The sequence below is a fragment of the Pungitius pungitius genome, chromosome 4 (genome assembly GCF_949316345.1).
Source record: "Pungitius pungitius chromosome 4, fPunPun2.1, whole genome shotgun sequence".
Lineage (NCBI taxonomy): Eukaryota > Metazoa > Chordata > Actinopteri > Perciformes > Gasterosteidae > Pungitius > Pungitius pungitius.
The window spans coordinates 1,338,519-1,362,593 of NC_084903.1; the positions used below are offsets into that span (position 1 = coordinate 1,338,519).

A 24,075-nucleotide genomic window follows, 5' to 3' on the forward strand; every position below is an offset into this window, starting at 1 on the left:
CCAAACCAACAGCTGACCTCCACCTTGAGTCTCAAGCGTCAGCCGCCATGGGGCTTTTGTCAGAAGGGTGACCGTTTTCTAGGCGCATTCTGCTCCTCGCTTTCACTCCACCTTCACTTGCGTGACCTTTCCATCGGGCCTGGCGCTTGTCCATCAGCCACCCCCCCCCCCCCCCCCCCCCTCCATCCGCGAGGGAACAAGGCGAGGCCGAACCGCTCGGAGCCAGAGGGCAAAAACTCACGCGTAGTCTGAACCGGAGCCAAACATCAGACAACAGAACGCGGCATGAAAGCGACATGTACTTCTCAGCAAATAGATGGTCTGACTCAGTGCCGATTATTTTTTTTCCCCTTTATTCCCTGCGTCATCCCCCCCCCCCCCCTTGAAGTCTTGACAGTCCAATCAGGCACGGCGGGTTGAAGGGAACACATTGGGCTTCATTGTTTCAACTCATTATGATCCCCTTTCCCCATAAGCCCTCGTTGATCTGCGTACCTTTTCAATTTGCGTGAAGCCGGGAAAGAAGGGGGGGGGGGGGGGGGGGGGGGAACGGAAGAAGGAGAAAAATGCAAATAGTGCGAGGCGGAATTGAGCATGTCCTTATCTGAACACAATCAGACTCGCCGTCGCCCCGAGGGCCCGGTCTGTTCTGCTGCTGGCAGCCACGGCGCTGTGTGCTCTGCTAAATCAATGTGAGAGTCTGAGCGGAATAAAAAGGGGAGAGACATTTCTCCGGCTCCCATCCGTGGAGCAAAATATTCGCCGCTAATACCCGCCCCTCGTCTGGTTATTCAAACCGGGAGTTAATCACGAGCGTGTGAGCAGCGCTCCGTCACATCCAGGCCGAGGTTATGAGCCGTGAAGAGAGGCCTCTACTCGGGCCCTTTGTGCTTCTCGCTTTCAAATCAATAGAGCTTTGTTTCTCACGGTGTTTAATACGGGAGAATAATAGCAAGCAGCGTGTGCTCTCATTAGTTTTTGCAGGGTGCAGTAGACGGGAATCGGATCAGCAGCCTCTACACCAGCTCCAGTCCGCCCCCCCCCCCCCCCCCCAACAGGGACAGCTTTTTGTCCTTTTCTCCGTCTTCCTGCCCTCTCTCTCTCTCGCTCTCCCTCCCTCCCTCCCCCTGTCCTTCCCCGAGACGTTGCCTTGCCGGCGGGCGATCGGGTCGGATCATTATTCTGAAGCTCAAACGGGCCGTCTGGACACGGGGGTCGGAGGGATGGATCGACACGCCGGGCCGGCAGCGGCCTGGACGGGAGTCTCCCTCTCCCCCCCTCACCGCGGCGCGCAGGGTCGTCTCCGTCGCTCTCTGCGCCCGCTGCTTGGGGACGGCTAAGAGGGCCTCGCAGACAGACCCCTGTTACAAACACATTCTCCTTCTAGATCAGGCCTCGACACCCACAGCAGCAACGGCGCGCGCCGCACAAAACACGTGTCGCTTCCACAGCGCCGAACACACCGTGGCGGACCTTTTTTGCGCGTCACGTGACGACAAAAGTTCAAAAGCCAAGAGTGAGCAAAGCTGTCGCTCCTTGTCACGAGGGAAACACTAATCAGAACCCAGATTTATTCACTACTAATTGTTTAGCAGAGGGATAATTAAATCTTGTTCCAATAGGAGCTTAACACGGGGGCCGTGAGCCTCATTAGCATAAAACTCCCTCCATGTGAGGAACACATCAACACGCTCCTAGGTCTTCATCATTGTCCTCGTGCTCACTTGCACACATCATCTCCCTCACCTCCTCGCCGGGCCTCCAATAGCGAAATCCTTTTTTTTTTTTTCTGCGGCGGCAAATGATACCGCCATCTGGTCTTGTGGGAAATTAGAGGAGGCGGAGAGCGGCGGGGCGAACGGCCCCCGGCGAGCCCTGCCCAGGAGGCAGAGGCAGGCAATCTGCTGCAGACTGTCTGCACACAGGAATGCACCCTCCCACCCCACTGGAGCCCCACCCACGGCCTTTCTGGAGTCGGCTCGCTGAAACATGCTAAAGGCTAGCGCGGCTGTGCCGAGAGCTACGGGGGGGGGGGAGAGCTGCAGCGTGGGTGGGGGGGGGGGAGCTGCAGCGTGGCTGTGCTTCCACACCACGTCTGAACGTGAGACACTGTGTCAGTGAGACCGGGTGTCCCCCAACCACCGGGCCGCGCCGGGTCCGTCCACAACGTGTGCTGCACTCAGCTCCGTCCTCCAGAGAAAAAGGTCAAGGAGGCGACAGTCAAAACTAGGATGCCATTGGCTAAAATGTCCAAGCCTTAGTCAACAAACCAAAGCGTGATGTCACAGTGACTATGTGTACTTCTTACACTATACTAGTGGTACGTTTTAGTTTCCTTAACTTAGGTATCATCATCATCAAGTTGTGGTATCAGACTCACACACATGTGAATGTTTCCTAAGCAGTTGTAGATGTTTCTTTGATGCATGCCTTTTCCACACAGTTTCATTACTCTCAAAGGGTCCCATCAAGTCCCATCAATTATTTCCGCACAACACGGTGTAGGTGTCGGGTTTTGTTCAATAGTCACGGGTGCATCTGCTTGTACAGGACTTCCACCTGCTGTACGAGGAGGCGCGCTACTACCAGCTGACGCCCATGATCAAGGAGCTGGAGCGCTGGAAGCAGGATCGCGAGCAGCGGCGAATGGGGCAGCCCTGCGACTGCCTGGTGGTCCGCGTCACGCCCGACCTGGGCGAGAGGATCGCCCTGAGCGGCGAGAAGGTCCTCATCGAGGAGATCTTCCCGGAGACGGGAGACGTCATGTGCAACTCGGTCAACGCCGGCTGGAACCAGGACCCGACGCACGTCATCCGCTTCCCCCTCAACGGCTACTGCCGGCTCAACTCTGTCCAGGTAACTGTCACACACACACAAACACACACACACGGTGCGGCTTGTACAACTTGTACAAAAACACAACAACAATCTGGTTTCTCATTTTTCAAAGTAAGGGATTAGAGCAAAAAAAATAAAAAATGGCCGAAAGATACAGATCCGGTATTTTGAGGCGAGAGACTACAAGCAAAAAACATTTTTCTTGCACTAGTCTGGTTGTGTCTGTAGATTTGTACTAAATGTAGCAAGATTTGACATTAGATATTCCCCTTTCTGCAATAGTTAAGTGATGAATTATTATTCAAGTAGTGATACATGATCCCTCTCACTCTAATATACCAAATCAAACAATCCTTTTCTACTTCGTCCAATGTTCAGATATCTGTTCTGCAAGTCTATGCAAATTAGCACATTTTGGACTGATTGACTAAATGTAAGTGATCAACTGGGGAAGTTTCCCGATGAAATCTGTCAGTAAGAACGTTGACCCCCCCCCTCCCCCTGCAATGAAACCCATGTGTGCGCTTGCTCTCTTTGGCTTGGTCCGTGTTTTACGGCGTCAAACCTGCTACCTTTATATAATCCAGCAAAAGCTTCCGCCTTCAACACGTTTGTACCGTGCGACCACAGACCTCGATGGCACCTGGACCGCTCCGCCGAGCTGCGTGAATAATTCTGGCTCAAGTCCTTTGCTCCGAGGCCGTTGCCCGTGATCTGTGGACCTCTGTCCTCTGTGGTGCCACAGTGCAGATAACAGCCACTCCGATGGATCTCCATCAGTTGGTTGAGAGATTTCCATTGGTTGTGGTGGGTGTGGAGGGTGTGTGAAGCCTTTCATTAAGTGGCTTTCTGCACAGGAGTACTTAATCGGGGCCTTTTGTGCGTTATTCTGAAGCAGGTAGCCCGACTGCGATCCCCCTCGAGTTGACCGCCGAGCGCAGTAAAGCAGCAACGGCGTTCAAAAGGAACTTCAGAATAAAACTACTTTCTGCCATCTTGTTACCCAGAGAAGTTCCGCGAGGGGGGAATACACAACAGCCTCACACCACAGGGCTCGAAACACAACACACACACACACACTTCGGTGCCCACAGCCACGAAAACGGGCCGACACATAAGATGAGCCTCCCCCACCTACACGCCGTTCCCTGCAGCACCCGGAGGCGGCGTCTCCCAGGCAGGCTAGCGCGCTCCGACACCTGCACCTCCCTCCCGCCGGCGCCAGAGACCCCCTCCGGGGAGGAGAGCCCGGGCGAGCGGGACAAAGCACGCGTGGACCGCGGCCAGGCATTTCCTGCGGAAAAAAAATAAGGACGAGGAATAGAAAGAGGGGGTGCGAGGGGATGGGGGGGGGTAATATGCATAATTTACGCTTTACTCCTTTTTAAGACACAGCTCCTATTTTTTTTTTTATTTAAAAAAGAAAGGAGACTCCAATATAACGGCGCTCGGGGCGATTGAAACACACGTATTGCATTTTTTAATACCATACTTACAATTTCTCAAACAGCCTAAACCGGTTTATACTTCTTTTATAGATTTTTAAATGACTTGCAATATAATTAATTGGCCGCATCAACTAACACAACATTTTCCCACTCTGTTTACCAGTGAGACTGGTTATGGGATGTGAAAGGACACTTTTCTTTCTTTCTCCCATTGGGCTGCTCCTCTGGAGCTGATATCCCAGGTTTCCTCTTTGTCTCACCACATGGCCTCGCTCGGTTAAGGTGGATTTTCCCTCCCTTTTAAGACACACAGATTCACAAAACTCTGTAAAAAAAACCCCCCAACAACAAGGCACACATGTGCGAGCAGAGCGGAGGGGGCCGGCTCATTGACTCGGTGTAGACGAGGACGCAGGGGGGGTGGGATGGGGGGGGTGTTGTCGCAGTAAGGGGAGATGCTTCCAAACAGCTCTTTCACTCTGTCCTCCCTTATTGTCATGAGAACGTTGGGAAAGTGATCCCCGTCTCATCCCTAAGACAACGAGCTTCTGATCCTTTCTCAGGCCCGGCCCCCGACCCCGGGGGGGGGGCGCAACCACACCCGTAGAGGAAGATCGAAAGGGGGCAGAGCTGTCTGTCATCTCATTCAAATACATTATTATTATATATATTACTCAAATATGCACATCTTCAAGGATTGGTTTGGCTTATACATTATTAGTATTGTGTTGTATTCCACTCACAGTTACAAGTACACCGAATCAGAAAAGGAAAGGGAAAGTTTTACTGTATTACAACATACGCTGTTAATTCCGCCCTTTCCTTTCGTCCTTCATCTTGTGTATTTAAATGTGAGAGAGCGAGGATAAACAACTCCACCTTGGCGGGAGATTCTCCATGAAGTCATGACTGGAATTTAGGGAATTAATGTGAACCACCTGCTCTGTGATGTATATCCAGGGGGGAGAAACAGAGAAGCAAAAGGCTCTTAACAGAGGGGAAACATTTAGCCAAAGAGCCACAGAAGTGAGCACGCACGCACACACACGCACACACACACGCACACACACACACACACACACGCACACACACACACACACACACACACGCACTCCTGTCCCAGAGCTGGAGCCGAGGCCCCTTAGTTCAATACATCACTGTGATGAAGCACTAGGATCAGAGCAGAGCCAATCCGTCCTTCATCAATGTGACAGTGGCGGCGGCTGTAGAGAAGCGCCCCCCCCCCCGCCTCCTGCCCCCCTTTGCTGCCCAGGCGGCGAATGCAACACATCGCAACACTGTCTTACATGTCACACTGCCACTCCATCAATCCTACGCTGGGTGGGAAGAGAGAGAGAGAGAGAGAGAGAGAGACATCAGCGCCGCCACCGTGGGCTTTCTCTGCAGAGCCCGAGTGGTCCAACAGGCAGCACATCAACCAGCAGTGTTTTGAGGGCGCCAGCAGTTGACCCTAGAAAAAAATGACCCCGTTGGATGCGGCTTGGTTAGGTGGGGGGGGGGGGGGGGGGGGGGGACTCTGGACACACCTGAAGGGGGAAAAAAAAAACGGTAGAATCCGTAGACTCAGGTCATCTGTAAAATGGTTTGGCCAAACAAAGCACTGGTTTATGTTGAATCAACTGAACCATTTTGGGGGTTTAGCCAACAAAACCACTTCATTTTGGTTCAAGCAACAAAAGAACATTAGCAGAGGTTAGCCAACAAAACCCCTTTATTAGGGTTTAGGCACATGAAGACAGTTCTTCTGGTTGGAAGGCTTGTAATTGTTTGATCCACTGTTCTCCTCTCCCACCCATTTGTTTGGTTCTGTGATCTTTATCCTTCACTTGAAAGCCCGGTGGCTCCATACTGAATTGTGCCTTGTGCTTGGGTATCAGTCAAAGCGCACAAAGGCATTTTGACGCCCTGGGAATGAGAGCATGCAGGGTACGTGTCGGTTCCCATTCTCAAACTGGCCCCAGTCTCAATACTCAGGAGTATTTAAATCACACTAGAAACACGCCAGGAATCAAGGCTGAACCGCCAACTTGGAAAAGGCAAAGAGGAGCACGGAGAATAAAAACACATTGAAATGAGGGAGAAAACGAGGGACAGGTGAAGACAATCAGGGCGGGCAGAGGCTCACAGGAAGTGAAGTGTGCAGAAAGAGAGACCACGGTTTGGATACCAAAATACAACTTATTCTAGAAAAGACATGTTGGTAAATGCCCAAATATATTATACACAAATAAGTACTCAAAATGAAATGTCCCGTTATTTGGTGGAGACGGCCCACATCTGTGTGGCCAAAAAGTACCAAACCAGGCAACTCACTGCAAAACCATTTATCGATCCCTTCAAAAGTTGTTACTACCTTTATTTGACCTTTATGAGAAAAGGTTCCGATGGCGTTTCCACTGTTGTCTCAAATGTCCTTACCTGACACGAGTGTCACTAAATTTACCGCGTGGATGCGTAAGGAGCTCCGCTCGATAAACGTGCTCCAAACGCTCATCAGAACACATTCCCGTGTCAGAAGTGTTGGTTTGATCGCTGTGATTCCGGGAGGATGCCCCAGATGAGGGAGGAGGAGTTGGAGCTTCTCGGCCGCTTCAAGCCAGACGCTCGTGATCAGCGGAGGGCGCGATGCTCCTTTGTCGCAGATTAAAGGGCCGTGCATTGTTAAACAAAAGCGACCCCCCCCCCTCCCCCTGCGAGGCCGCCGCCCATCTCCAGTGCGTGCGTGTGTGTGTGTGAGTGAGTGTCAAACGTGTCAATCAAGCCTGAGCCCCGAGCCGCGAGGAGCGAGGCGTTCCGGTGGCCATCAATATTATATGGTGCTCCGGTTTCCAGCCTCGAGACTCATCCACTTTGATTCCTGCCCCCCCTCCCCCAACCCCCGCCATCTTGGGCTGCGTTCGGAGACACGCAGTGCTGCTGGGAGGTTACAGGATACAACCCCGCTCCTCACCCCCCCACTAGCGACCCCAGGTTGAGTGGCAGCTCAGTGTGGCGGTTGCATGCCGAACGTGTTTTTTGGGGGCAGATCCCTGTGCAGCCGAGTCGACCCCCCCAACAGTGAGAATGTCTGATTGCAGATGCACGCCGATCAGTGGGGGTGAAGAGAGACGCTTTCATTCGTCTCTCTGCTGCGATCACACGGAGGACAAAGACGGCACGAGTGAGTGCTCGAGTTCTCGGGTGGAGCTTGAAAACTTTGCTAAAGTTTTGCCGTATCCCCGAAAAGAAATCAGCACGAGTTCAGCGTGAGCTGGGATCGGAGCGCCTGGGGCCCCAAGAGTGTTGTGCTGCTGAGCTTGAGCCCCCAGGACGTGTTTTAGCTTGTCTTCGAGGGGGGGGGGGGGGGCTTTACTCTCTGACGTCAGCTGGGGTTGATTTCAGGACATTGTCCTGTGGACATGGAAACCTTTCTGCTGGTAACTTTGTAATTATTCAGCGTGTTGTTTATCCCGCCCAGTGGCACTAATCCACTGTGTCAACCTGAACGAGGAGATCTTCTTAAAGTCATTACAGTATCCTTGAATCAGTTACAACTATCTGAAATAATATCCCTAAGTCTTTTGTGTTACATGCATTAATGATAAAAGTGTTTTCAGACTATCTTCATTGATCGGGCCGTGCTCCTCTGTGACCAAATCCACTGCCGAACATGACGGTCCCACACGCGTTAAGAGATGATGGGGTGTGGGGGGGGGGAAACGCAATGTGATGCAACGATCAAAGCCGGCTATGTAATATCATTTCCATAATCGTTGGGCTCCTCCGTCTTCTGTCATGGATTTGGGAGTGTTTGATGCTTGGGCAGGTCTCTTAATTAGTCGTCCTCCCCATCAGCTGTCTGCCTCCCCTTCTGTCTCCCAAATTGCAGAATTTGTCGTCGTTGTCGTCGAATGGCCAGAAGACGAAAACAGGGGGAAGGGTAACTTCCAAGTAGTCACTTCTGCTCACAAGCAGCATGTCGGCCTAACTAGGGAGGGGGCTGCGAGTTGAGGTCTGTGAATGCGTGCAGTGTAATTTGCATTCTATCACGTATCATGTGCACTTGTTTATTTGTGCATGTGATTCATCTGCTCTAAACTCCAGTCCGGGGCGGAGGAGGCTGAAGCTCCTCGACCCCGCAGGCCCAAATGCCCCAATTTTTCGCCCTCGGTTTCTGTAATTAGAGAGGTCATTCTGCGCCACGAGTGTATGTGTGCGTGTGTGAGCGTGGGCATCTGAAAAAAAACACTGATCTATTTTGTGTGAACTTTTCTCGCTCTGTATCTGGAAGGAGGGGAAAAGCCCTCGGCGAGACCTTTCATTTCCATGCGCTGCACACTCCATTAAAAGGGACGGGGGAATAAGTAAATACACAGCACTCCTCGCACTGGGATTTAGATATACCCCCTGAAAAAAAGAAGAAAAAAGAAACATCCCACAAGGATTACAGCAGACGAGGAGTGAAAAGGGGGGGATCTGGGAGTCCACGTGTTTGCGTCTGAGCGTGTGTGCGTTCTGCAGTCGGAGGCTAACATGCGCGTTTCTCCGCTCCTCTCCCACACGCCGTCCTCACATGGAGCCCCGCATCCTCATTCCCTGCACGTCGCTCTTTCTCCTTTCGCTCACGGACCTCGCTTCTCCTCTCACCCCGGCCTCATTACTCAAATTAGGAGCTCCAGTAATCACCGCGCTGAGCCCCCTTAACACACCTTGCTCGCACGCCGGCTATCTTCGTCCCTTTGAGCCCATGCCCCTCGGTTCAGCCGCCCAATCCAGCAAAGGCGCCATGAATATTGCAGAGGTGGTGATGTGCCCCCTGGTTTTATCCCATCACTAACGTGTGATTGGAGGGAGGGGGGACGGGACTTTAATGACACACTGATGTGATGAAGAGCTGAGGTTGATGTGATGATGGATAGCTTTCAAAAAGTGGTACCTGTGGCTAAGATAAGTTAGCCAAAGATAAGTTAGCTGAAGATAAGTTAGCTGAAGATAGGCTAGCTGAAGATAAGTTAGCCAAAGATAAGTTAGCTGAAGGTTAGTTAGCTGAAGATAAGTTAGCCAAAGATAAGTTAGTTAGCCAAAGATAAGTTAGCCAAAGATAAGTTAGCCAAAGATAAGTTAGCTGAAGATAAGTTAGCTGAAGATAGGCTAGCTGAAGATAAGTTAGCCAAAGATACGTTAGCTGAAGGTTAGTTAGCTGAAGATAGGCTAGCTGAAGATAAGTTAGCCAAAGATAAGTTAGCTGAAGGTTAGTTAGCTGAAGATAAGTTAGCCAAAGATAGGTTAGCCAAAGATAACTATTGACATGGCACTCCTTGTTCTTAATGGCCGTCTCTTTACCTTCCCTCCCCATTAGGTCCTGGAGCGCCTTTTCCAGAAAGGCTTCAGCGTGGCGGCGTCTTGCGGAGGCGGCGTGGACTCATCCCAGTTCAGCGAGTACGTGTTGTGTCGCGAGGACCGACGGAGTCTCTGCCTCAACACGCCCATCAGGATAAAACAGGAACCGCTGGACTAAGGCATCCTGGGAGAGGGACTGACAACCCTACCAACACTCCTTCCATCTCCCCCCACCGCCCCATCCCAACTACCCCATCGCAACCAGCCCCAACGTACCGAAGTATTAGCGGAGGCGTGTTAACCTCGCCGCCTCTGCGGAACTCTTAAGGGGAATGTAGTACCAAACCAAGGAGGAAAAGAAAAAGGTTTTAATTATGTGAAATGACGCCAGAAGAATCTGGGACTGTGATGAAAACAGCAACGACGACTCGACTCACGCAGCTCACTTGAACCATTTTAGCACCGTCATTGATTTATTTTTTCTTAATTCTGATGAGAAAGTGGTCCTCAACCCTTTTTGGAGTGACCTCCTCCCAACACCCTGAAACACACACACCACCCTTCATCCCCTCTGTCTGTGGTGTATCATCCGGTGTCGGTATGAGGCCCATGTCTGGTCTGCTGAGGGACAAGAAAGTATCGGCAGACAGGACACTGTTAAGGATGATGACATGAGGAGGACATGATCTCACCTTGCCCCCCAAAAAGGGCCCATATCGACTCTCAACCCCCCCACACTCTCCACACAGGCCTGGCGACTGGGCGCCTCGCCGAAAGACATCATCGTTCGCCAAACTGATTGTTTATTACAATTTTCATTGTTGTTTCTAAAGTATGTACTTCTTGATCTTTTTGCTGTTCTTCTCATGACACGGTGTATACAATTATTATTAATAGGATTCATTTTAATGTCTCTTTTCCTCTCTCCAATATGAAGGATGTATGGACGTTGTATTCATTAGGCTTTGAGAGCTTGCGAAGAGAGCGTTTTCCTGGCAGGAGCTTCAGAAACTCGGATGCCCGCAGGCTATGTGGCTAAAGCGATCTGGTTTGAAGTCAGAAAAAAGTCCCATTGTTAAAACGGGGATGGAAGAAAAAAAGAATAAGAAATGATAGTCAAATGTCTAGCACACATACAAAAAAGTGCTCTAGAATTGCTGCCAATTAGCTGAAGAACATATCCCGGGTCTCTGATCCGGTGGGCAAGAACCTTTCCTTGTATTTAGCAGAAGCTTCAGGAAATCCAGGTAGAAGTTGCACAGGCTCTAAGTGTATTGTGACTTTGTCGAGTTAGAATGTTAAAGGCTTAATGACCAACGTGGAGGTTTACCAGTATGTGAATGGCGAATGGACGTACTCTAAATGCTCAAACCTTTCTTTGCACTTAAATCGTTTCTTACGGCGCTGGTCTGCCCCGTTACGGCCCGACACTTGTTCTTACCCTGTCAAGCAGTTTTATTGTCCCGTGTTTCACTAAAACGCTGAAAACAAACAGAAGTTGTGTCGATTTTGTCTATAGTTCGGACGTAAAGTCGCCATCTATTTAAACAGTTTATAGCTAAGAAAAAAACGACACGATGCAGGAAAAAACAAACTGAATGAAGAGCAGCACCATCCGTTCCTTCCTCCAGTAGCTCACAGTACCTTCAGATTAAGTTTGAGAAACTAAGTCTCGGCCTGTTTTAATACTGTCACATCTAAGCCAAGATTACTCTGACGGTTCATCTGATGCACGTATGGCTGAACGCGGTGTGAACCGTACTCCCGGCTCCTTCACAAAGAGGCGAGTGGGCGGCATTTACTCGCTCCCGCTCTCTGGGCCTCGTTCTCAAACATTTCTGCATCAAAGACAGAAATACAAGAAAGGCCAAGTCTTCAATGCTTTGTATTTGTATTGTAACTTACAGATGCTGTTTCTTCCATTGTGAAAGACTGATAAAAAAGGAGAAAAAAAGAATAGAGAAGTCCATTCTGATCGTGGTGAGCGCTGGCGTCTGTTTGAGTTAAACTGAGTTAAAGAAAAGTCGTAGCTCCTCCGACCACGCTGCCGCAATATCTGATGAAACAGGCCCGATGAGCGGGTAAAGATGAGCTCGGTGCGAGTGTAGCTCGCAGCCCGGAGCCCACCCCCCCCAAGGGGGTCTCGCTCACAATCAGGCCCATCTTTGTTCTGACCTGCGCCTTTGCCTCCAGTCGCCTCAAAGGGAATGGTCAACCAGGCCTTTTCATGTCGGGCAGCGCTCCTCGCCCCCTCTCCCTCCCTTCTCCCTCCCTGAGGGCTTGCATCTCAGCGGCGCTGTGTACCCCTCCCCGTGGCCACCCCGCTGTGTCATCCCCATCCCCTGCTTTTTTTTTTTTCTCCAAAAAAAACGAACCGTGGCCCCGCCGGACGCGAACACGGCTTCAGACCCAGTGCGCCCAGAAGCTACTGGACAGACGAGGCGTGGGACCCCTACCTCAAACACAAGCCGGGTCTGAGAGGAAGGAAGAAAGGCGTAGTTTCTCCCCAGTGTGGCATTTAGGAAACACAGTGGACTCTAATCGCACATTCGGATAAAAACCACGAGCGGTTGTTGTTCCCACCTGAGCGTAAAGCGAGGAGAGGGAACCTGAAGCCCCACTTCTCCACCTGCTGTTTTAGTCGAGTACTAAAGGTCAACAAACTCTACCGGATTGGGAACTTCATAGGCATGCCCCCCCCCCCCCCCCCCATCCAGATGAAGTGCTGCTCAGCGTTTCAGCCAGCTCACACAGAAATCACGCCACCTCCGAGGCGGGTCAGCTGTACAGTTATTGTATATTGAACTACAAGGACTCGGGGGTTCTACTGGACCCTCGGGTTTTAAAGAGACCTCTCAGTCCGCCTGGCGTAAAAGAAAACAAGAAAATGCAAAGAATACAAAGCGTCGCATTGTGTACATATGGATTCAAACGTTTCAAATGGGTATAATAAGGTGCAAATGTATATTATTTAAAGTGTTTGAAAACAATTAGACTGTGGTATTAAAAGGGCATGTGTTCATTTGCAGTGTCTCCATTTGACTTTTCTTGCATATTTGCGATAATAAAAGGATGTACTGATGTATGCCTGCCTGACGTGTGTCTCATTGATCGGGCAACAGCCCGCTCCTCTGCTATTATTAAGTTTGCAAAGGTCGTCCACTGGGGTCGACTCTGGATCAGCGCTCCACGGCTCCGGAGGGAGTGAGGAACCAAAAAAATACGCTCAATAAGGCTCCCATACTCCAATATTTTGCACTGAGTTAAACAGTTTGGTCTTTTCACAAATGCTTCTGCTTAATTAGCAGCAGGAACCTAAGGGGACTTTTCATCAGTTTGTACTCGCATGCATGTGCAATGTTAGAAATGGAAATGAAGCAGGCTGAATTAGTGGTTGACTTTAGTTAAACGTCGCCGCATTAAAACCCACAGCATCTTATTTTTTCTTCTAAAGAGTAAGGAATGAGAGAGGGAAACATATTGCCTGGTTATTGAGTCATTTTAGAGTCAAATTTACATTTTTTTTTTTTTTTATTCCTGTTACGAGTGCTGTCTGCAGGCTGAATGCTGTTGGGGTGAAACGAAGGAGGAAATGGACACAGTCATCTCTGCTCCGTTTAGTAAACAGCGTGTTTATTCCTTTACAAAAGAGGTACAAATACATAAGTATTGTTTTTTTCACACAAACAGGACATTTTCAAGATATGTACAAGAGTTTACCAAAAATAACGTGGTTCTAATAAACACATAGTAAACAATATTTACAAATCACCCTTACATTGAAAATGCCTTTCTTCAGTAATATTGTCCCACTATTGTGGCTAAAAAGCTGCAGTAGTAGAAATGTCCTCCTCGGAAAAGATAAAAATCCTTAATAAAATGATTTGAAATCACCACAATAGATATTGTTGTGCTTGTTTTTAAAAGATGGTGTTTGGAGATAAAAAATATGAAATGTGTTATCGAACAAAGGCCAATCCCAAAATAAAATAAAATGTATTAAGTGTTCAAAATTCCTAATAATAATAAGGAAGTCGGCAATATTGTTTACTACTTAAAAGAGTTATTTCTTTGCTATAATACAGTGACAGCTTTCAGTCGTTAGGTAAAATAGATATTAAAAAAAGTGCCGTCAAAATGTACAATGCACAACAGTTGTTTCAAATGTCACAAATATTTAAATAAATTTCAATATGACAAGAAAAGCTGCATAGAGGCCAAGATATTTAGTTAAATAGAAAACAAGTCCATAAAGGACTGTCTAACGTAACACAATTAGGGTTTGTAAAAAAGAGAAAATAATAAGATGTAAAGAGCAGGCGTTTGTCTCTTGAGTACAAATACAGAGACAGAAACAAAACGGGAAAAGAACTAGAAATCAATTCTAGGCTGAAATCATCTGCTTCCTTCTACAGTTCAACATTACGTTACAACTGTGAAATCCGATTTAGGATGACAATACAAACAGGTAAGTGCTTTTTTATCATTCAATCATTACTAAAGCAGGTTAGGGGGACAACAAGAGGCTCCGGGGCCCGACAGTTCTCCTGGAAAGGGCTCAACTATTTTCTTTTAAACGTCATTAATGTGCAGACCGGAGTGAAAAGATGCAGGAATGAGCCGAGGTTTCACTCACTTTTGAAGAGGTAAGCGTCACATTGTGCGACGTACAAACATTTAAAGTTAGTCCTAGAGCAATGTTCACATTATGCATGGGTAAAAAAACAACAAAAAAAAAACACTGACAAGAATGACCAATAAGAAACAATGAGGCTTCATCATTTAGTTTGGCGACCTTTGCAGAAAGGTCACGGGAATTCCACCGTATGACAAATTCGGAGAAGAGAATGAATTCGTTTGGATTTATTTGAACCGAACATTTTACGTGAGGTAAAAATCTTCATGCTGTGCGATGATCCAATGAGAACTATGTACACGTTTACCATGATGCTGTTATTTGGAATCCTAATGTTTCAAAAGCGCGTCTTGGTGCACAGATCACTGAGAACTACATTCATTCCACCGGCCAAGTGCACAGTCCTCTCACCAGAATACACGGCCCACGACGTCACATAAACAGAGGCCCATCACACAGAACGAGTTCCCGGGGTCACTAAAAAACACTTTGTACTTTTGAAATATGCAACTTCAACACGATTGGATACGGCCTTTGAACCCAACGATCTAACCACACATCGCAAATCTAAAACGCTTTTATTTTTGTCTGTATTTTTTTCTCTCTCTCTCTCTGTTTCCTTCCATCTCTTTGTATTAAAAGTTACATCGAACGTCACTACAGTACATATGGAGACACAAAACTGAAACATTAGACCTGATCTGAAGGCACGTGGCTGAGGAAGAGTAGGAAGAGGAGGAGGAAGAGTGGGAAGAGGAGGAGGAAGAGGAGGAAGAGGAGGAGGAAGAAGAGGAGGAGGAGGAAGAGGAGGCTGAGGTCGGGCTACTTGAGCAGGGCGCGGTAGAGGAGGAGGGAGTGGGCGGTCTCTCTCTCTTGCTCCATGTAGAAAATTAAGTCCCTGAGGTTGACGCGGGTGATGCGCTGGCGCGCGTACTGCCGCGATGAGGTGGACGGGCTGGAGGAGGCCGCCGGGGAGCCCGCCGCGCTGCCTGAAACCTGCACAGAGGGGGGGGGGGGGGGGTCAAGAAGGTGAGAGGGGGGCACGTCACACAGGCTCCATCACATGTCAGTCAAGTTCAACGATTATTTTTGTCCTTCGCATATAGCATATTATATTATATATTATATTCATAGAGATATATTCAGTTTCTGACACCCAGGTAGTGAATGGGGATGTTGGGATGGCATCATGGTTTTCGATCAACAAATATTACAAAAGTTGTACACATTTCCAGCCCTGAATTGCGGGATGAAGCAACAATCGGCCTCGCCAGCGGCGGGAGATATTCATGTTCCCCAGAAGATGAACCGGTACGACCGTAGGGATTTGAGTTGGCCATTCCACTAACCATACTACTATAACCTGTAATATGCCAGAATGCCAGATTTAGTTTGTCCCAATAAATGGATGTCCAAGTGCATGCATTCTGCAGTATGCCAGTCAGCGGGCTTTTCCCACAATCCTTTGCGCACTTTAGGGTGCAATGTCGCGGGGAATCACCGATGGAATAGATACTGCATTAAACTGGGCGCAGCTGCAGTATAAACTAGAAGTAAGAAGAAAAGTACACACGTTTTGGTGCTATCAAGTCCAATATTTTCATTTGGTTTAAAGGAAATATCTGGCTAGTTATCCCGTTAGCATGCTAACTAGCAAAGGGCAGAAGTGGAGAAGTCTCACTATGTATCAAATCTTTTAGGAGAGCTGTAAAAAGAAAAAGTTTTCTAACAGATGCGTGTTTTGCAAATTTGTCCTTATTTTCTTTTCAGTGAAGGAAGAAAAATCTTTGTGGCCCAATGGGGGGGGGGGGGGGGGGGGGGGGGGGGTTCCAGCGTTAAACACAGTAACCTTTCAGACAAACACTATGTTTAATGGTTGAATGGCTCACACACTGATGGTATCAATGGTAAGGAATGCAAAGTATACACCTCCAATTAAGAGAAGTAATGCAGCACATGCTCTAACAACCTCCAGACCTCTAGGTTCACGTTGGGAGGTTTTCTTTCCCAACGAGCTGCACACGAGGACGCAGAGACACGCTGGCAAAGCTCCCCGGCTGCAAGGGAAACTTTCCTTTTCACTTAAGCGTGTCCTTTGGCTCTTTGCGTCGCCCCACGTATATGAGCGCATTCCCCTTTTAAATGAAAAACGCTGCGGACATGGAGCCCCTGCTTGTTTGTACTCGATCCAGGAAAAATGACTAGACGGCGTATACAGAGGGCCGATACAACTCAGGGCCAGCATTTACATTCGCAAATGAGAAACACTGGGACACGACTCCAGCTCCAGTGCCCACTAGAGCCCGGGCACAGGGAAACAAGACGGACGGTTCAGTCGGGAACACCCTCCCACAATTACATTGATTGCAGCAGTCTGTAAACACACGGCCTTAATTGCAAACATATGATGGGCTTACATGAACCGAGCCAAAGCCCCTGCAGCACCGCCCTCCCCCACGGGCCCGTCTCCACGGCACTGTTTGGTTGGGTCTGACTTCCCTCGGTGTCGTCCCTGACCCCTGGAGGCTGGGTGATGAGTGAAGGCGGCCAGGCCGCCAACTGACCTCAACCACATCAGGGCCCGGTTTGGCCGACTGATGCCAGACGTGGCTGATGCTTGTGTTAGCATTAGCATGACTTTGTAGCCGCTGCGTAAAAGTGTGCAGTCTTTAGAGTTGGAATAGGTACGTTGGGCTTACCAACGGAAACATGAACAGCGATGGGGGGGGGGGGGCCTAGGCTTTAGTGTTGTGACACAAGCACTGGAGAGGCGAGCTAAAACACAGGTACCCAGACAGGGACAAGAGCCAGATGTGCTTCTAGGGACAGTCAACGGTCTGTCTGTATAGTGGGGACAGGGGGCGTCTGATGCTTTATCTCATGTCAACCTTTGGTGGAATTGAGAGAAATCTAGTGAAGCAAACAAATGAAGAAGGAAAATAAACAGCTCAATGTGTGTTTTGGATGTTTTCTTTCCACCCGTCAAAGAATAAGACAGCAAAATGGAGGAATAGTTCTTGTTAATGCCTGTAGTGGGAAAAATCGGAGACATTCCTGCATTTTGCTGAAGTAGAACTTTTAATGTGGGACTAAACCAGAGACCCCCAAAAAGAAAACCCATTTGGTTTTCCAATCTACTGTAGTTAATAAACCCTTCCCCTAAAATAATAAGAACTGAAATCAACCCTCTATATCAAAAATATAGGCGGTGAAGACAGTATAGAACCTCCAGTTATCCACATCAGCTGGTCCAGTCAGACACTTTCTGTGCGTAGTAGTTAAACTACCAGAAGAATCAGTCTATGTGTGTTGGGCATGTTGGGCATGTAGAGCAGCGAGGGCTGATTCCAGGAATGAATTATCATGGTGACTGGTCAGTGGGGATGACCAGTGATGCAGAGATGCTGGAGGTGCCCCAGCACCAGTGCCCCCTCCCCCTCCTCCACCCTTACCACCACCAGAACCTCAATTTGGGGAGCGGCCTCGGCCTCATCAGGCCAATTATGGGCCGCCCGCATGTGAAAGATGCGCCTGCCTGCTGCCGTGCCAATTACTGCCACTCACCAGCGAGGCCCGGCGACGGGGGCCACGGATTTCACCAATCAAAGCCATCCATCCACCTGGACGGATGGGCAGCGGCAGCCACGGGCGGTCGGTGCCGGGGTGGTGCCGCGGCCGCGGCGGACGGCGTTGGGGAGGCGGAGATGGGGAGAGACGGGGAGCATGGCCACATATCGTTTCAGGTAGTGTGCCCCCGCTCCCAGAATGCCTCATTCCCCGAGGGGACCGCGAGCAGCCCTCAGTGATCCAAATACAGGCGGAAAGGTCAGCGCTCGTCCAGGAATTCACTCAGGGCGCCCCCCCCCGCCTTCCTGTCTCTGCGTAACCCCCCCCCTCCCTTACCCCACATGCCATCAACCCAAACCCAAACACAGGCAGCACAGTCGCCGGGGCAGACAGGCGATGGAGCTGTGGAAGAAGAGGAGCAGGGGCGGCCGGGGCGAGGGTCGGGAGAGGGGGGGGGGGGACACACCGACACTGAACAAAGCAGATGGCTGAGTGTCAGTTAAAAGGGGGAAAGGGCCACATCAACAACAAGCGCTTTCCCCCCGTCGCCAGCAATTACACTGCAAATGTGTCTGGAATCCAATGAGAAACAAAATGGCAGGCTTTAAGATCCCGGTGGATGGAGAGGGGAAACTGTGGGAAGATGTGAGAAAAAGCAGGAGAGCAGAAGCACTGAGGGAGGGAGAGAGAGAGAGAGAGAGACTGAGTCTCAGAATCCGCTTGGCCGGGAAAGTTCCATGAGGCAAAAAACAGCATCTGTCATTTTATCTGTGATGGCCGCTTGAAGGCATCATGTCATATGACATATCCATCGTACAGAACGCGCAGGGATACTTCGATACATCTCTTCAGACATTTGACTTGTTTGGAGCCGGGGACAGAGGGAAGAAACAGAGAGAGGGAGAGCACGAGCCACGGGAAGATGAGGAGGAGGAAGAGGTGAGGAAAAGGAGTAATAAGACCTCTTTACAGGCTCCGGTCTTCTGCCACATTGTGTTGACAACGTGCCAATCCCCCCCCCCCTCCCCCCCCCCCCCACACACACACACGTACCTGCACAAAGCGACAGCCTGAGCTGTGTTGCTGACATTAGTGTAACAGTCTGCAGTGTGGACCACTAAAGGAACCAACTGCATGACAGACTTCAGGAAACACCCAGCCTCACACGCAAATCACACCATCGAATAGAATTTCAATAATTGTGGTTAACACAATTAACCACAGGTTTGGACTTCTGACTTTTGGACAAACACCATTTTGACCCCGTTTACCCTGATTACTTTAAATAATGCCTATACAGCTAAAAATATCATTTGACACATTTCTTCGTCTAAACTTTTAGTTTAGCTGTAAATGTTTGACCTTCAAATCCCTTCTTGGTAAATTAAAAAAAAAGGCAAGTCAGAAAATATATGATCAAAGTTTCATTTTCTATTTTTGTTTCAAAAGAAAATGGTCATGATGAACAATTATTGCACCACAAAAAGGAAGTGAAAAAGAAATGAAAGAAATGGCTGCAAAAGCATGATGAAATGCTCAAATATGGTGTTATGTGTTCTAAGTGGGGCCATGTTTGGACACTTTGTCAAATCAGACTTTCTTGATATAAGAACACTTCCTTGTTCTCGGGCCTCAGGTGACCAGCAGCACTCACCTTGAGCTTAACTGGACCACAATTAATTCCCGTTTTGCTAAATAATGTCCTGGCCGTCTCTCTCTGTGCTTTACACTCCGTCCCCGGCTGGGCGGCGGCGGCATGGATGCTTGTCGGTGTCCTGAGGAATTTTTATTCGTCCCTTTTATTGTTTGAGGGGGTGGCGTGCAGGAGTGGGTTGGGGGGAGGGAGGGGGGGGCGGGGTTCTTGCTGATCTGTGGCTTTGAACCCTGAATGGCACCAGTGCCTTCACGCCGTAGCCAATATTGGATTTGGCCCGGGTCACAGCTCAGGGCGGTGGGTTAATGGCCCACTTTGCCAGGCACATAGAGCTGCTCGGCCCGCACGGGCCGCCCTGCTGACTCAGCACTCAGCACCACCTCGCTGCAGAGGGGGCACGCTGAGAAAAACACACACACACACACACACACTAACTGTACGTACCTGTATGTGGCAACACCGCGGCTAACACAGGGCCATAACTAAAACTGGCGAGGGGGGGCATTCATGTTGGGGGCTAAAGACCAGCCGTGTGTTGGTTGAGGAACAGATAAGCGGTCCATGATGCAACATGACTCTTTTGTTGTTCTTACTTTGCTTCGCTCCAGGCAGCAGGCCGTATACAGCACAACGAGCTAAACAAGTCAAGCTCAAGCTGAGCCAGGTGCTGCTTTTTATTGTACTTTTTTGTCTTGTTTAATTCCACAAGGTAAAGCCGGGGGGTAGAAGCCACAGCTACAAACCCCGATGGACTTGGTGTGTGATGGTGGCCCCGTTGTATTTGCTAAGTGCAAATGACCCTTTGCTAAGTCCCGCCTCCACGGCTACCACGGAGCCCACACTACACTCAGTAAAGACACGTCAACTCATTTTGGGAAAGAAGATTCTTTGTTTAAAGGCGACCCTGCCTGTCAAACTAACTCAAAAGCTCAAGCATCAGATCACAGTGTAAAAGTAAGCCAACTCACCACCTACACACAGCACGTGTACACCTTCAGTAGCTAGCGTAGCATCGTACACCTAGCTAATGGCGTGTTGATGTCAGCTTCTTCACGTAGAATTGTGATGGACTGGTTTTCAGGTGCCCCCAATGACTCAGTTACTGAGTGACCTGCCGGCCGACCCGGCGTGTTCTCCTCCACGCCGCGTTTCAGCCGGGCCCCTGCTCACCGCGTTTGCAGCGCGGAGCCCCGCCGTGGGGGTGCAGCCGTTGCTTCATCTCCAACACTCGCCCCCCCCCCCCCCCCGGCAAAAAACCCAGCCTTCTCCTACGGCCGCCATTAATCAGCCACAGAGACTTTCTCTCTGTGCCTCTCTCCTCTTCCTCGCTCCCCGCAGACGTGCTGGATGAGGCCATTTTGAAAGAGTTAACAGATGTCGGCTTATTCGCCCCGGGGCCCTTCTCACATCGCCCGAGTGATGTATTTGATGTGGAGTTTATTCAGCTCTAATAAACGTGGAAGAATGAGAATAATAATTCGCAGATGTACATGCTCAGATTATATGCTGGAGCCTCTCTTTGAAGCAGGACGGGCGGGTAAGATTAGCAGAACCAGGGGAGAGGATGAAAAGGGTATTCTTGGTTCGGGTTAGGGTCAGCACGGACAATGCGGCTTTAGGTCGGCGTGGCGACACAGGCGGCCTTTGTTCCCGTCGCAGGTTCCTTCTCTGAGACAAGAGGCTGCCATTGTCCCCGCGCTTTAAGAAGACACACAGATGGAGCGGGGCGAAACCCATTTGCGATATCTGTTGTTTTTTTATCTGGCTTCATGCATGCTTCTGCTCATTCTTCTTGTTGCGTATGGTTGATATAAATAAAGGGAGCAGCACAAAGGGATTTGAGAGTGAGGTCTAGCATTCTAATCGCGGCGGGGGGAAAAAAAGAGAAGAAAAAAAAAATGAGGGAATCACTTTCAAAACAAACAACTTCCATTTGCTCCACAGCTAAAGAACAACAAATCTCAAAAATGGCCAGTTGCAGAGCATCGTAATGCCCACATAAACCATAAAAACCGCTCCACGGCTCCACGGCTCCATGGCAATGCATAGCAACCGAGCAGAATTTTCAGTCAAGGAGAAAGAAGGCAAAAAAAAAAAAAAACACCTTATTACTTCTAACTCCTGCAAGCCATTTTGGTCTCCAAAGGTTTTAGAGCGCCGCAGGCCATGTGTCTGCAGTGTTTCGGGAAATGACTTGCCTTCGCACGAACACTGCTATGTTCTGCAGCACTGCTGCCCCCAGCATCCCCGCTCAATTTCTGCTTAACCCCTTCCTGCCTACCCCTCACACTGACTCACTGCAACGGAGGGCTCACACCCAGCACAATGCTGTCACATTGTTCAGCCCGGGCGAGAGCAGAGCGCCTCTCCTTTCGCGAGCTGACACATTAACGCCACGTCCAATTTCGGCTACTTAACGAACGGCGCAAGGTCACGCCGGGGCAGGGGCAAGATGGAGTAAGAAGCCCCCCCCCCCCCCCCCCGCCCCCCCCCCCCCCTCATTCCCCTGGATCCGCCGCGAAGCGCGACGGCGTTTGCAGACTTGAGTGTGTATCAACGAGCGGATTAAATCTGCAAACTCGTTGACACAACACATAATTAAAACATCTCGCTCGGGGTCAGGAATTTTCTAATTAGTAGTGTACTGACAAAGCTGCAATTCCATCGCCCTGAGTTTCAAAGTCCACAGGTTACTGCTGAGATGAAAGCCCACCCCGGGGGCGCCGTTTCTGCAGGGGCTGCTCGCACAGTTCCTCAGAAGACGAGTCGCGGGGTCACCGAGCTAAACAGCGCGCTGCAACCCGGAACCTCGCTCCCAAACAAAGAAGTGCAAACTTTTTTTCCGCCTCGAACCCCCCCCCCCTCTCTCTTTCTCTTTCAACCTGAGAGAAACAAAAGATTGTGGGAAGGCAACCAGATGAAGAAACCATAACATTGTTTTTTTTTAATCAGTTTAATTAAAATGCTCTGAGCCCGCTGAACAACGCGTTAAACACTACAAAGGCTCTCTGTTGGACGCATCTGCACAGGATTGTGGAGCTATTAGCGTTCACATATTGGTTATCACTCTCCGTTAAATGAACAGAAAGCCGTCTTTTCTGGTTCAGACGGACGCTGATGTCACAGCAGCCGCACGGAGGATGCTTTCAGTGTGATGTGTAAATGTATTTGTCTGAAGAGGCGATCAATACTCCGCCACAGCGATGGACATCTCCTGCTCCCTGGTTTTCCCGGTGGGAGAGACGGCCGACAGCACTCCCAACAAGCTGGACGATTAACACAGGCCAAAGTATTCTTCGCGCCAAGTATCAGAAGTTAGAACCCCCCCCCCTCCATTAAATATTCAAGGCGTTTCATATATAAAATGAACCCAATTAGAGTTAAAATGAGAGAAGTGTAATGAGTCTCAAGTCAAAATGCTTGTCTTCAGAACTGTTTTTTGCTAATGAGCCCTTGTTGGTTTTGTTTTTTTTCCAGTGGTGTGGCACTGTCATTTCTGCTGCTTTTGAATTTTTAATCCAACTTGAATGGGAGGGTGTTAATAACCACGGCACCGGGGTGTTTTTGCAGCCGCCGCCGGATCGCTGGGAGAAAGTTGCCCAAATGAGGCACGTGGTCCGCTCCCCTTTGATGTCTGCGTCGGGAAAAACGTTCCAAATACGAACAACCAGTTAACATAAAATAATCAATTTCACAGTCGTATCGAACCTAAATGACCACACTGAGGAGGGGGGGGGGGGGGGAGTGATGGCCTAATTAGGGAGAAGAGTTGGTTAGCAGAGCAGCATGGCACTGAACACCACCGAGCAAAAACGCAGCGGCACGATCTACGCAGACATGTGCCGAACTATGATCCATGTGCCGAACTATGATCCGTGTGCCGAACTATCAGCCGTGTGCCGAACTATGATCCGTGTGCCGAACTATGATCCGTGTGCCGAACTATGATCCGTGTGCCGAACTATGATCCGTGTGCCGAACTATGAGCCGTGTGCCGCACTATGAGCCATGTGCCGAACTATGAGCCCGGTGCCGAACTATGAGCCGAACAATCAGCCGTGTGCCGAACTATCAGCCGTGTGCCGAACTATGATCCATGTGCCAAACTATCAGCCATGTGCCGAACTATGAGCCGTGTGCCGCACTATGAGCCCGGTGCCGAACTATGATCCATGTGCCAAACTATCAGCCGTGTGCCAAACTATCAGCCGTGTGCCGAACTATCAGCCGTGTGCCGAATTGTCAGCCGTGTTTCGAACTGTCAGCCGTATGCCGAACTATGATCCATGTGCCGAACTATGAGCCGTGTGCCAAACTGTCAGCCATGTGCCGAAACTATGAGCCATGTGCCGAACTATGAGCCGTGTGCCGAACTATGAGCCGTGTGCCGAACTATGAGCCGTGTGCCGAACTATGAGCCATGTGCCAAACTATCTGCCTTGTGCCAAACTATCTGCCTTGTGCCAAACTATCAGCCTTGTGCCAAACTATCAGCCATGTGCCGAACTATCAGCCGTGTGCCGAACTATCAGCCGTGTGCCGAACTGTCAGCCGTGTTTCGAACTGTCAGCCAGCAGCGGCGTGTTTCACTT

At 49.7% G+C, this 24,075-nt stretch overlaps 2 protein-coding genes across 4 annotated transcripts in view; one reads left to right on the plus strand and one right to left on the minus strand.

The window, feature by feature from the left end:
• Positions 1–12,727, plus strand: part of LOC119196290 (BTB/POZ domain-containing protein kctd15) — a 21,528-nt gene extending 8,801 nt beyond the window's left edge. For both annotated transcript variants that reach the window (XM_037451864.2, XM_037451856.2), the window contains exons 4-5: positions 2,551–2,856; positions 9,646–12,727. In XM_037451864.2, coding sequence (XP_037307761.1) covers positions 2,551–2,856; positions 9,646–9,804 — 465 coding nt within the window. In that variant the 3' untranslated portion in view covers positions 9,805–12,727. The remainder of the gene's footprint in view (positions 1–2,550; positions 2,857–9,645) is intronic.
• A 127-nt stretch (positions 12,728–12,854) lies between these two features.
• LOC119196266 (transcription initiation factor TFIID subunit 4) overlaps positions 12,855–24,075 on the minus strand; it is a 63,201-nt gene continuing 51,980 nt past the window's right edge. For both annotated transcript variants that reach the window (XM_037451823.2, XM_037451815.2), the window contains one exon: positions 12,855–15,258. In XM_037451823.2, the coding sequence (XP_037307720.2) occupies positions 15,085–15,258 (174 nt within the window). In that variant the 3' untranslated portion in view covers positions 12,855–15,084. The remainder of the gene's footprint in view (positions 15,259–24,075) is intronic.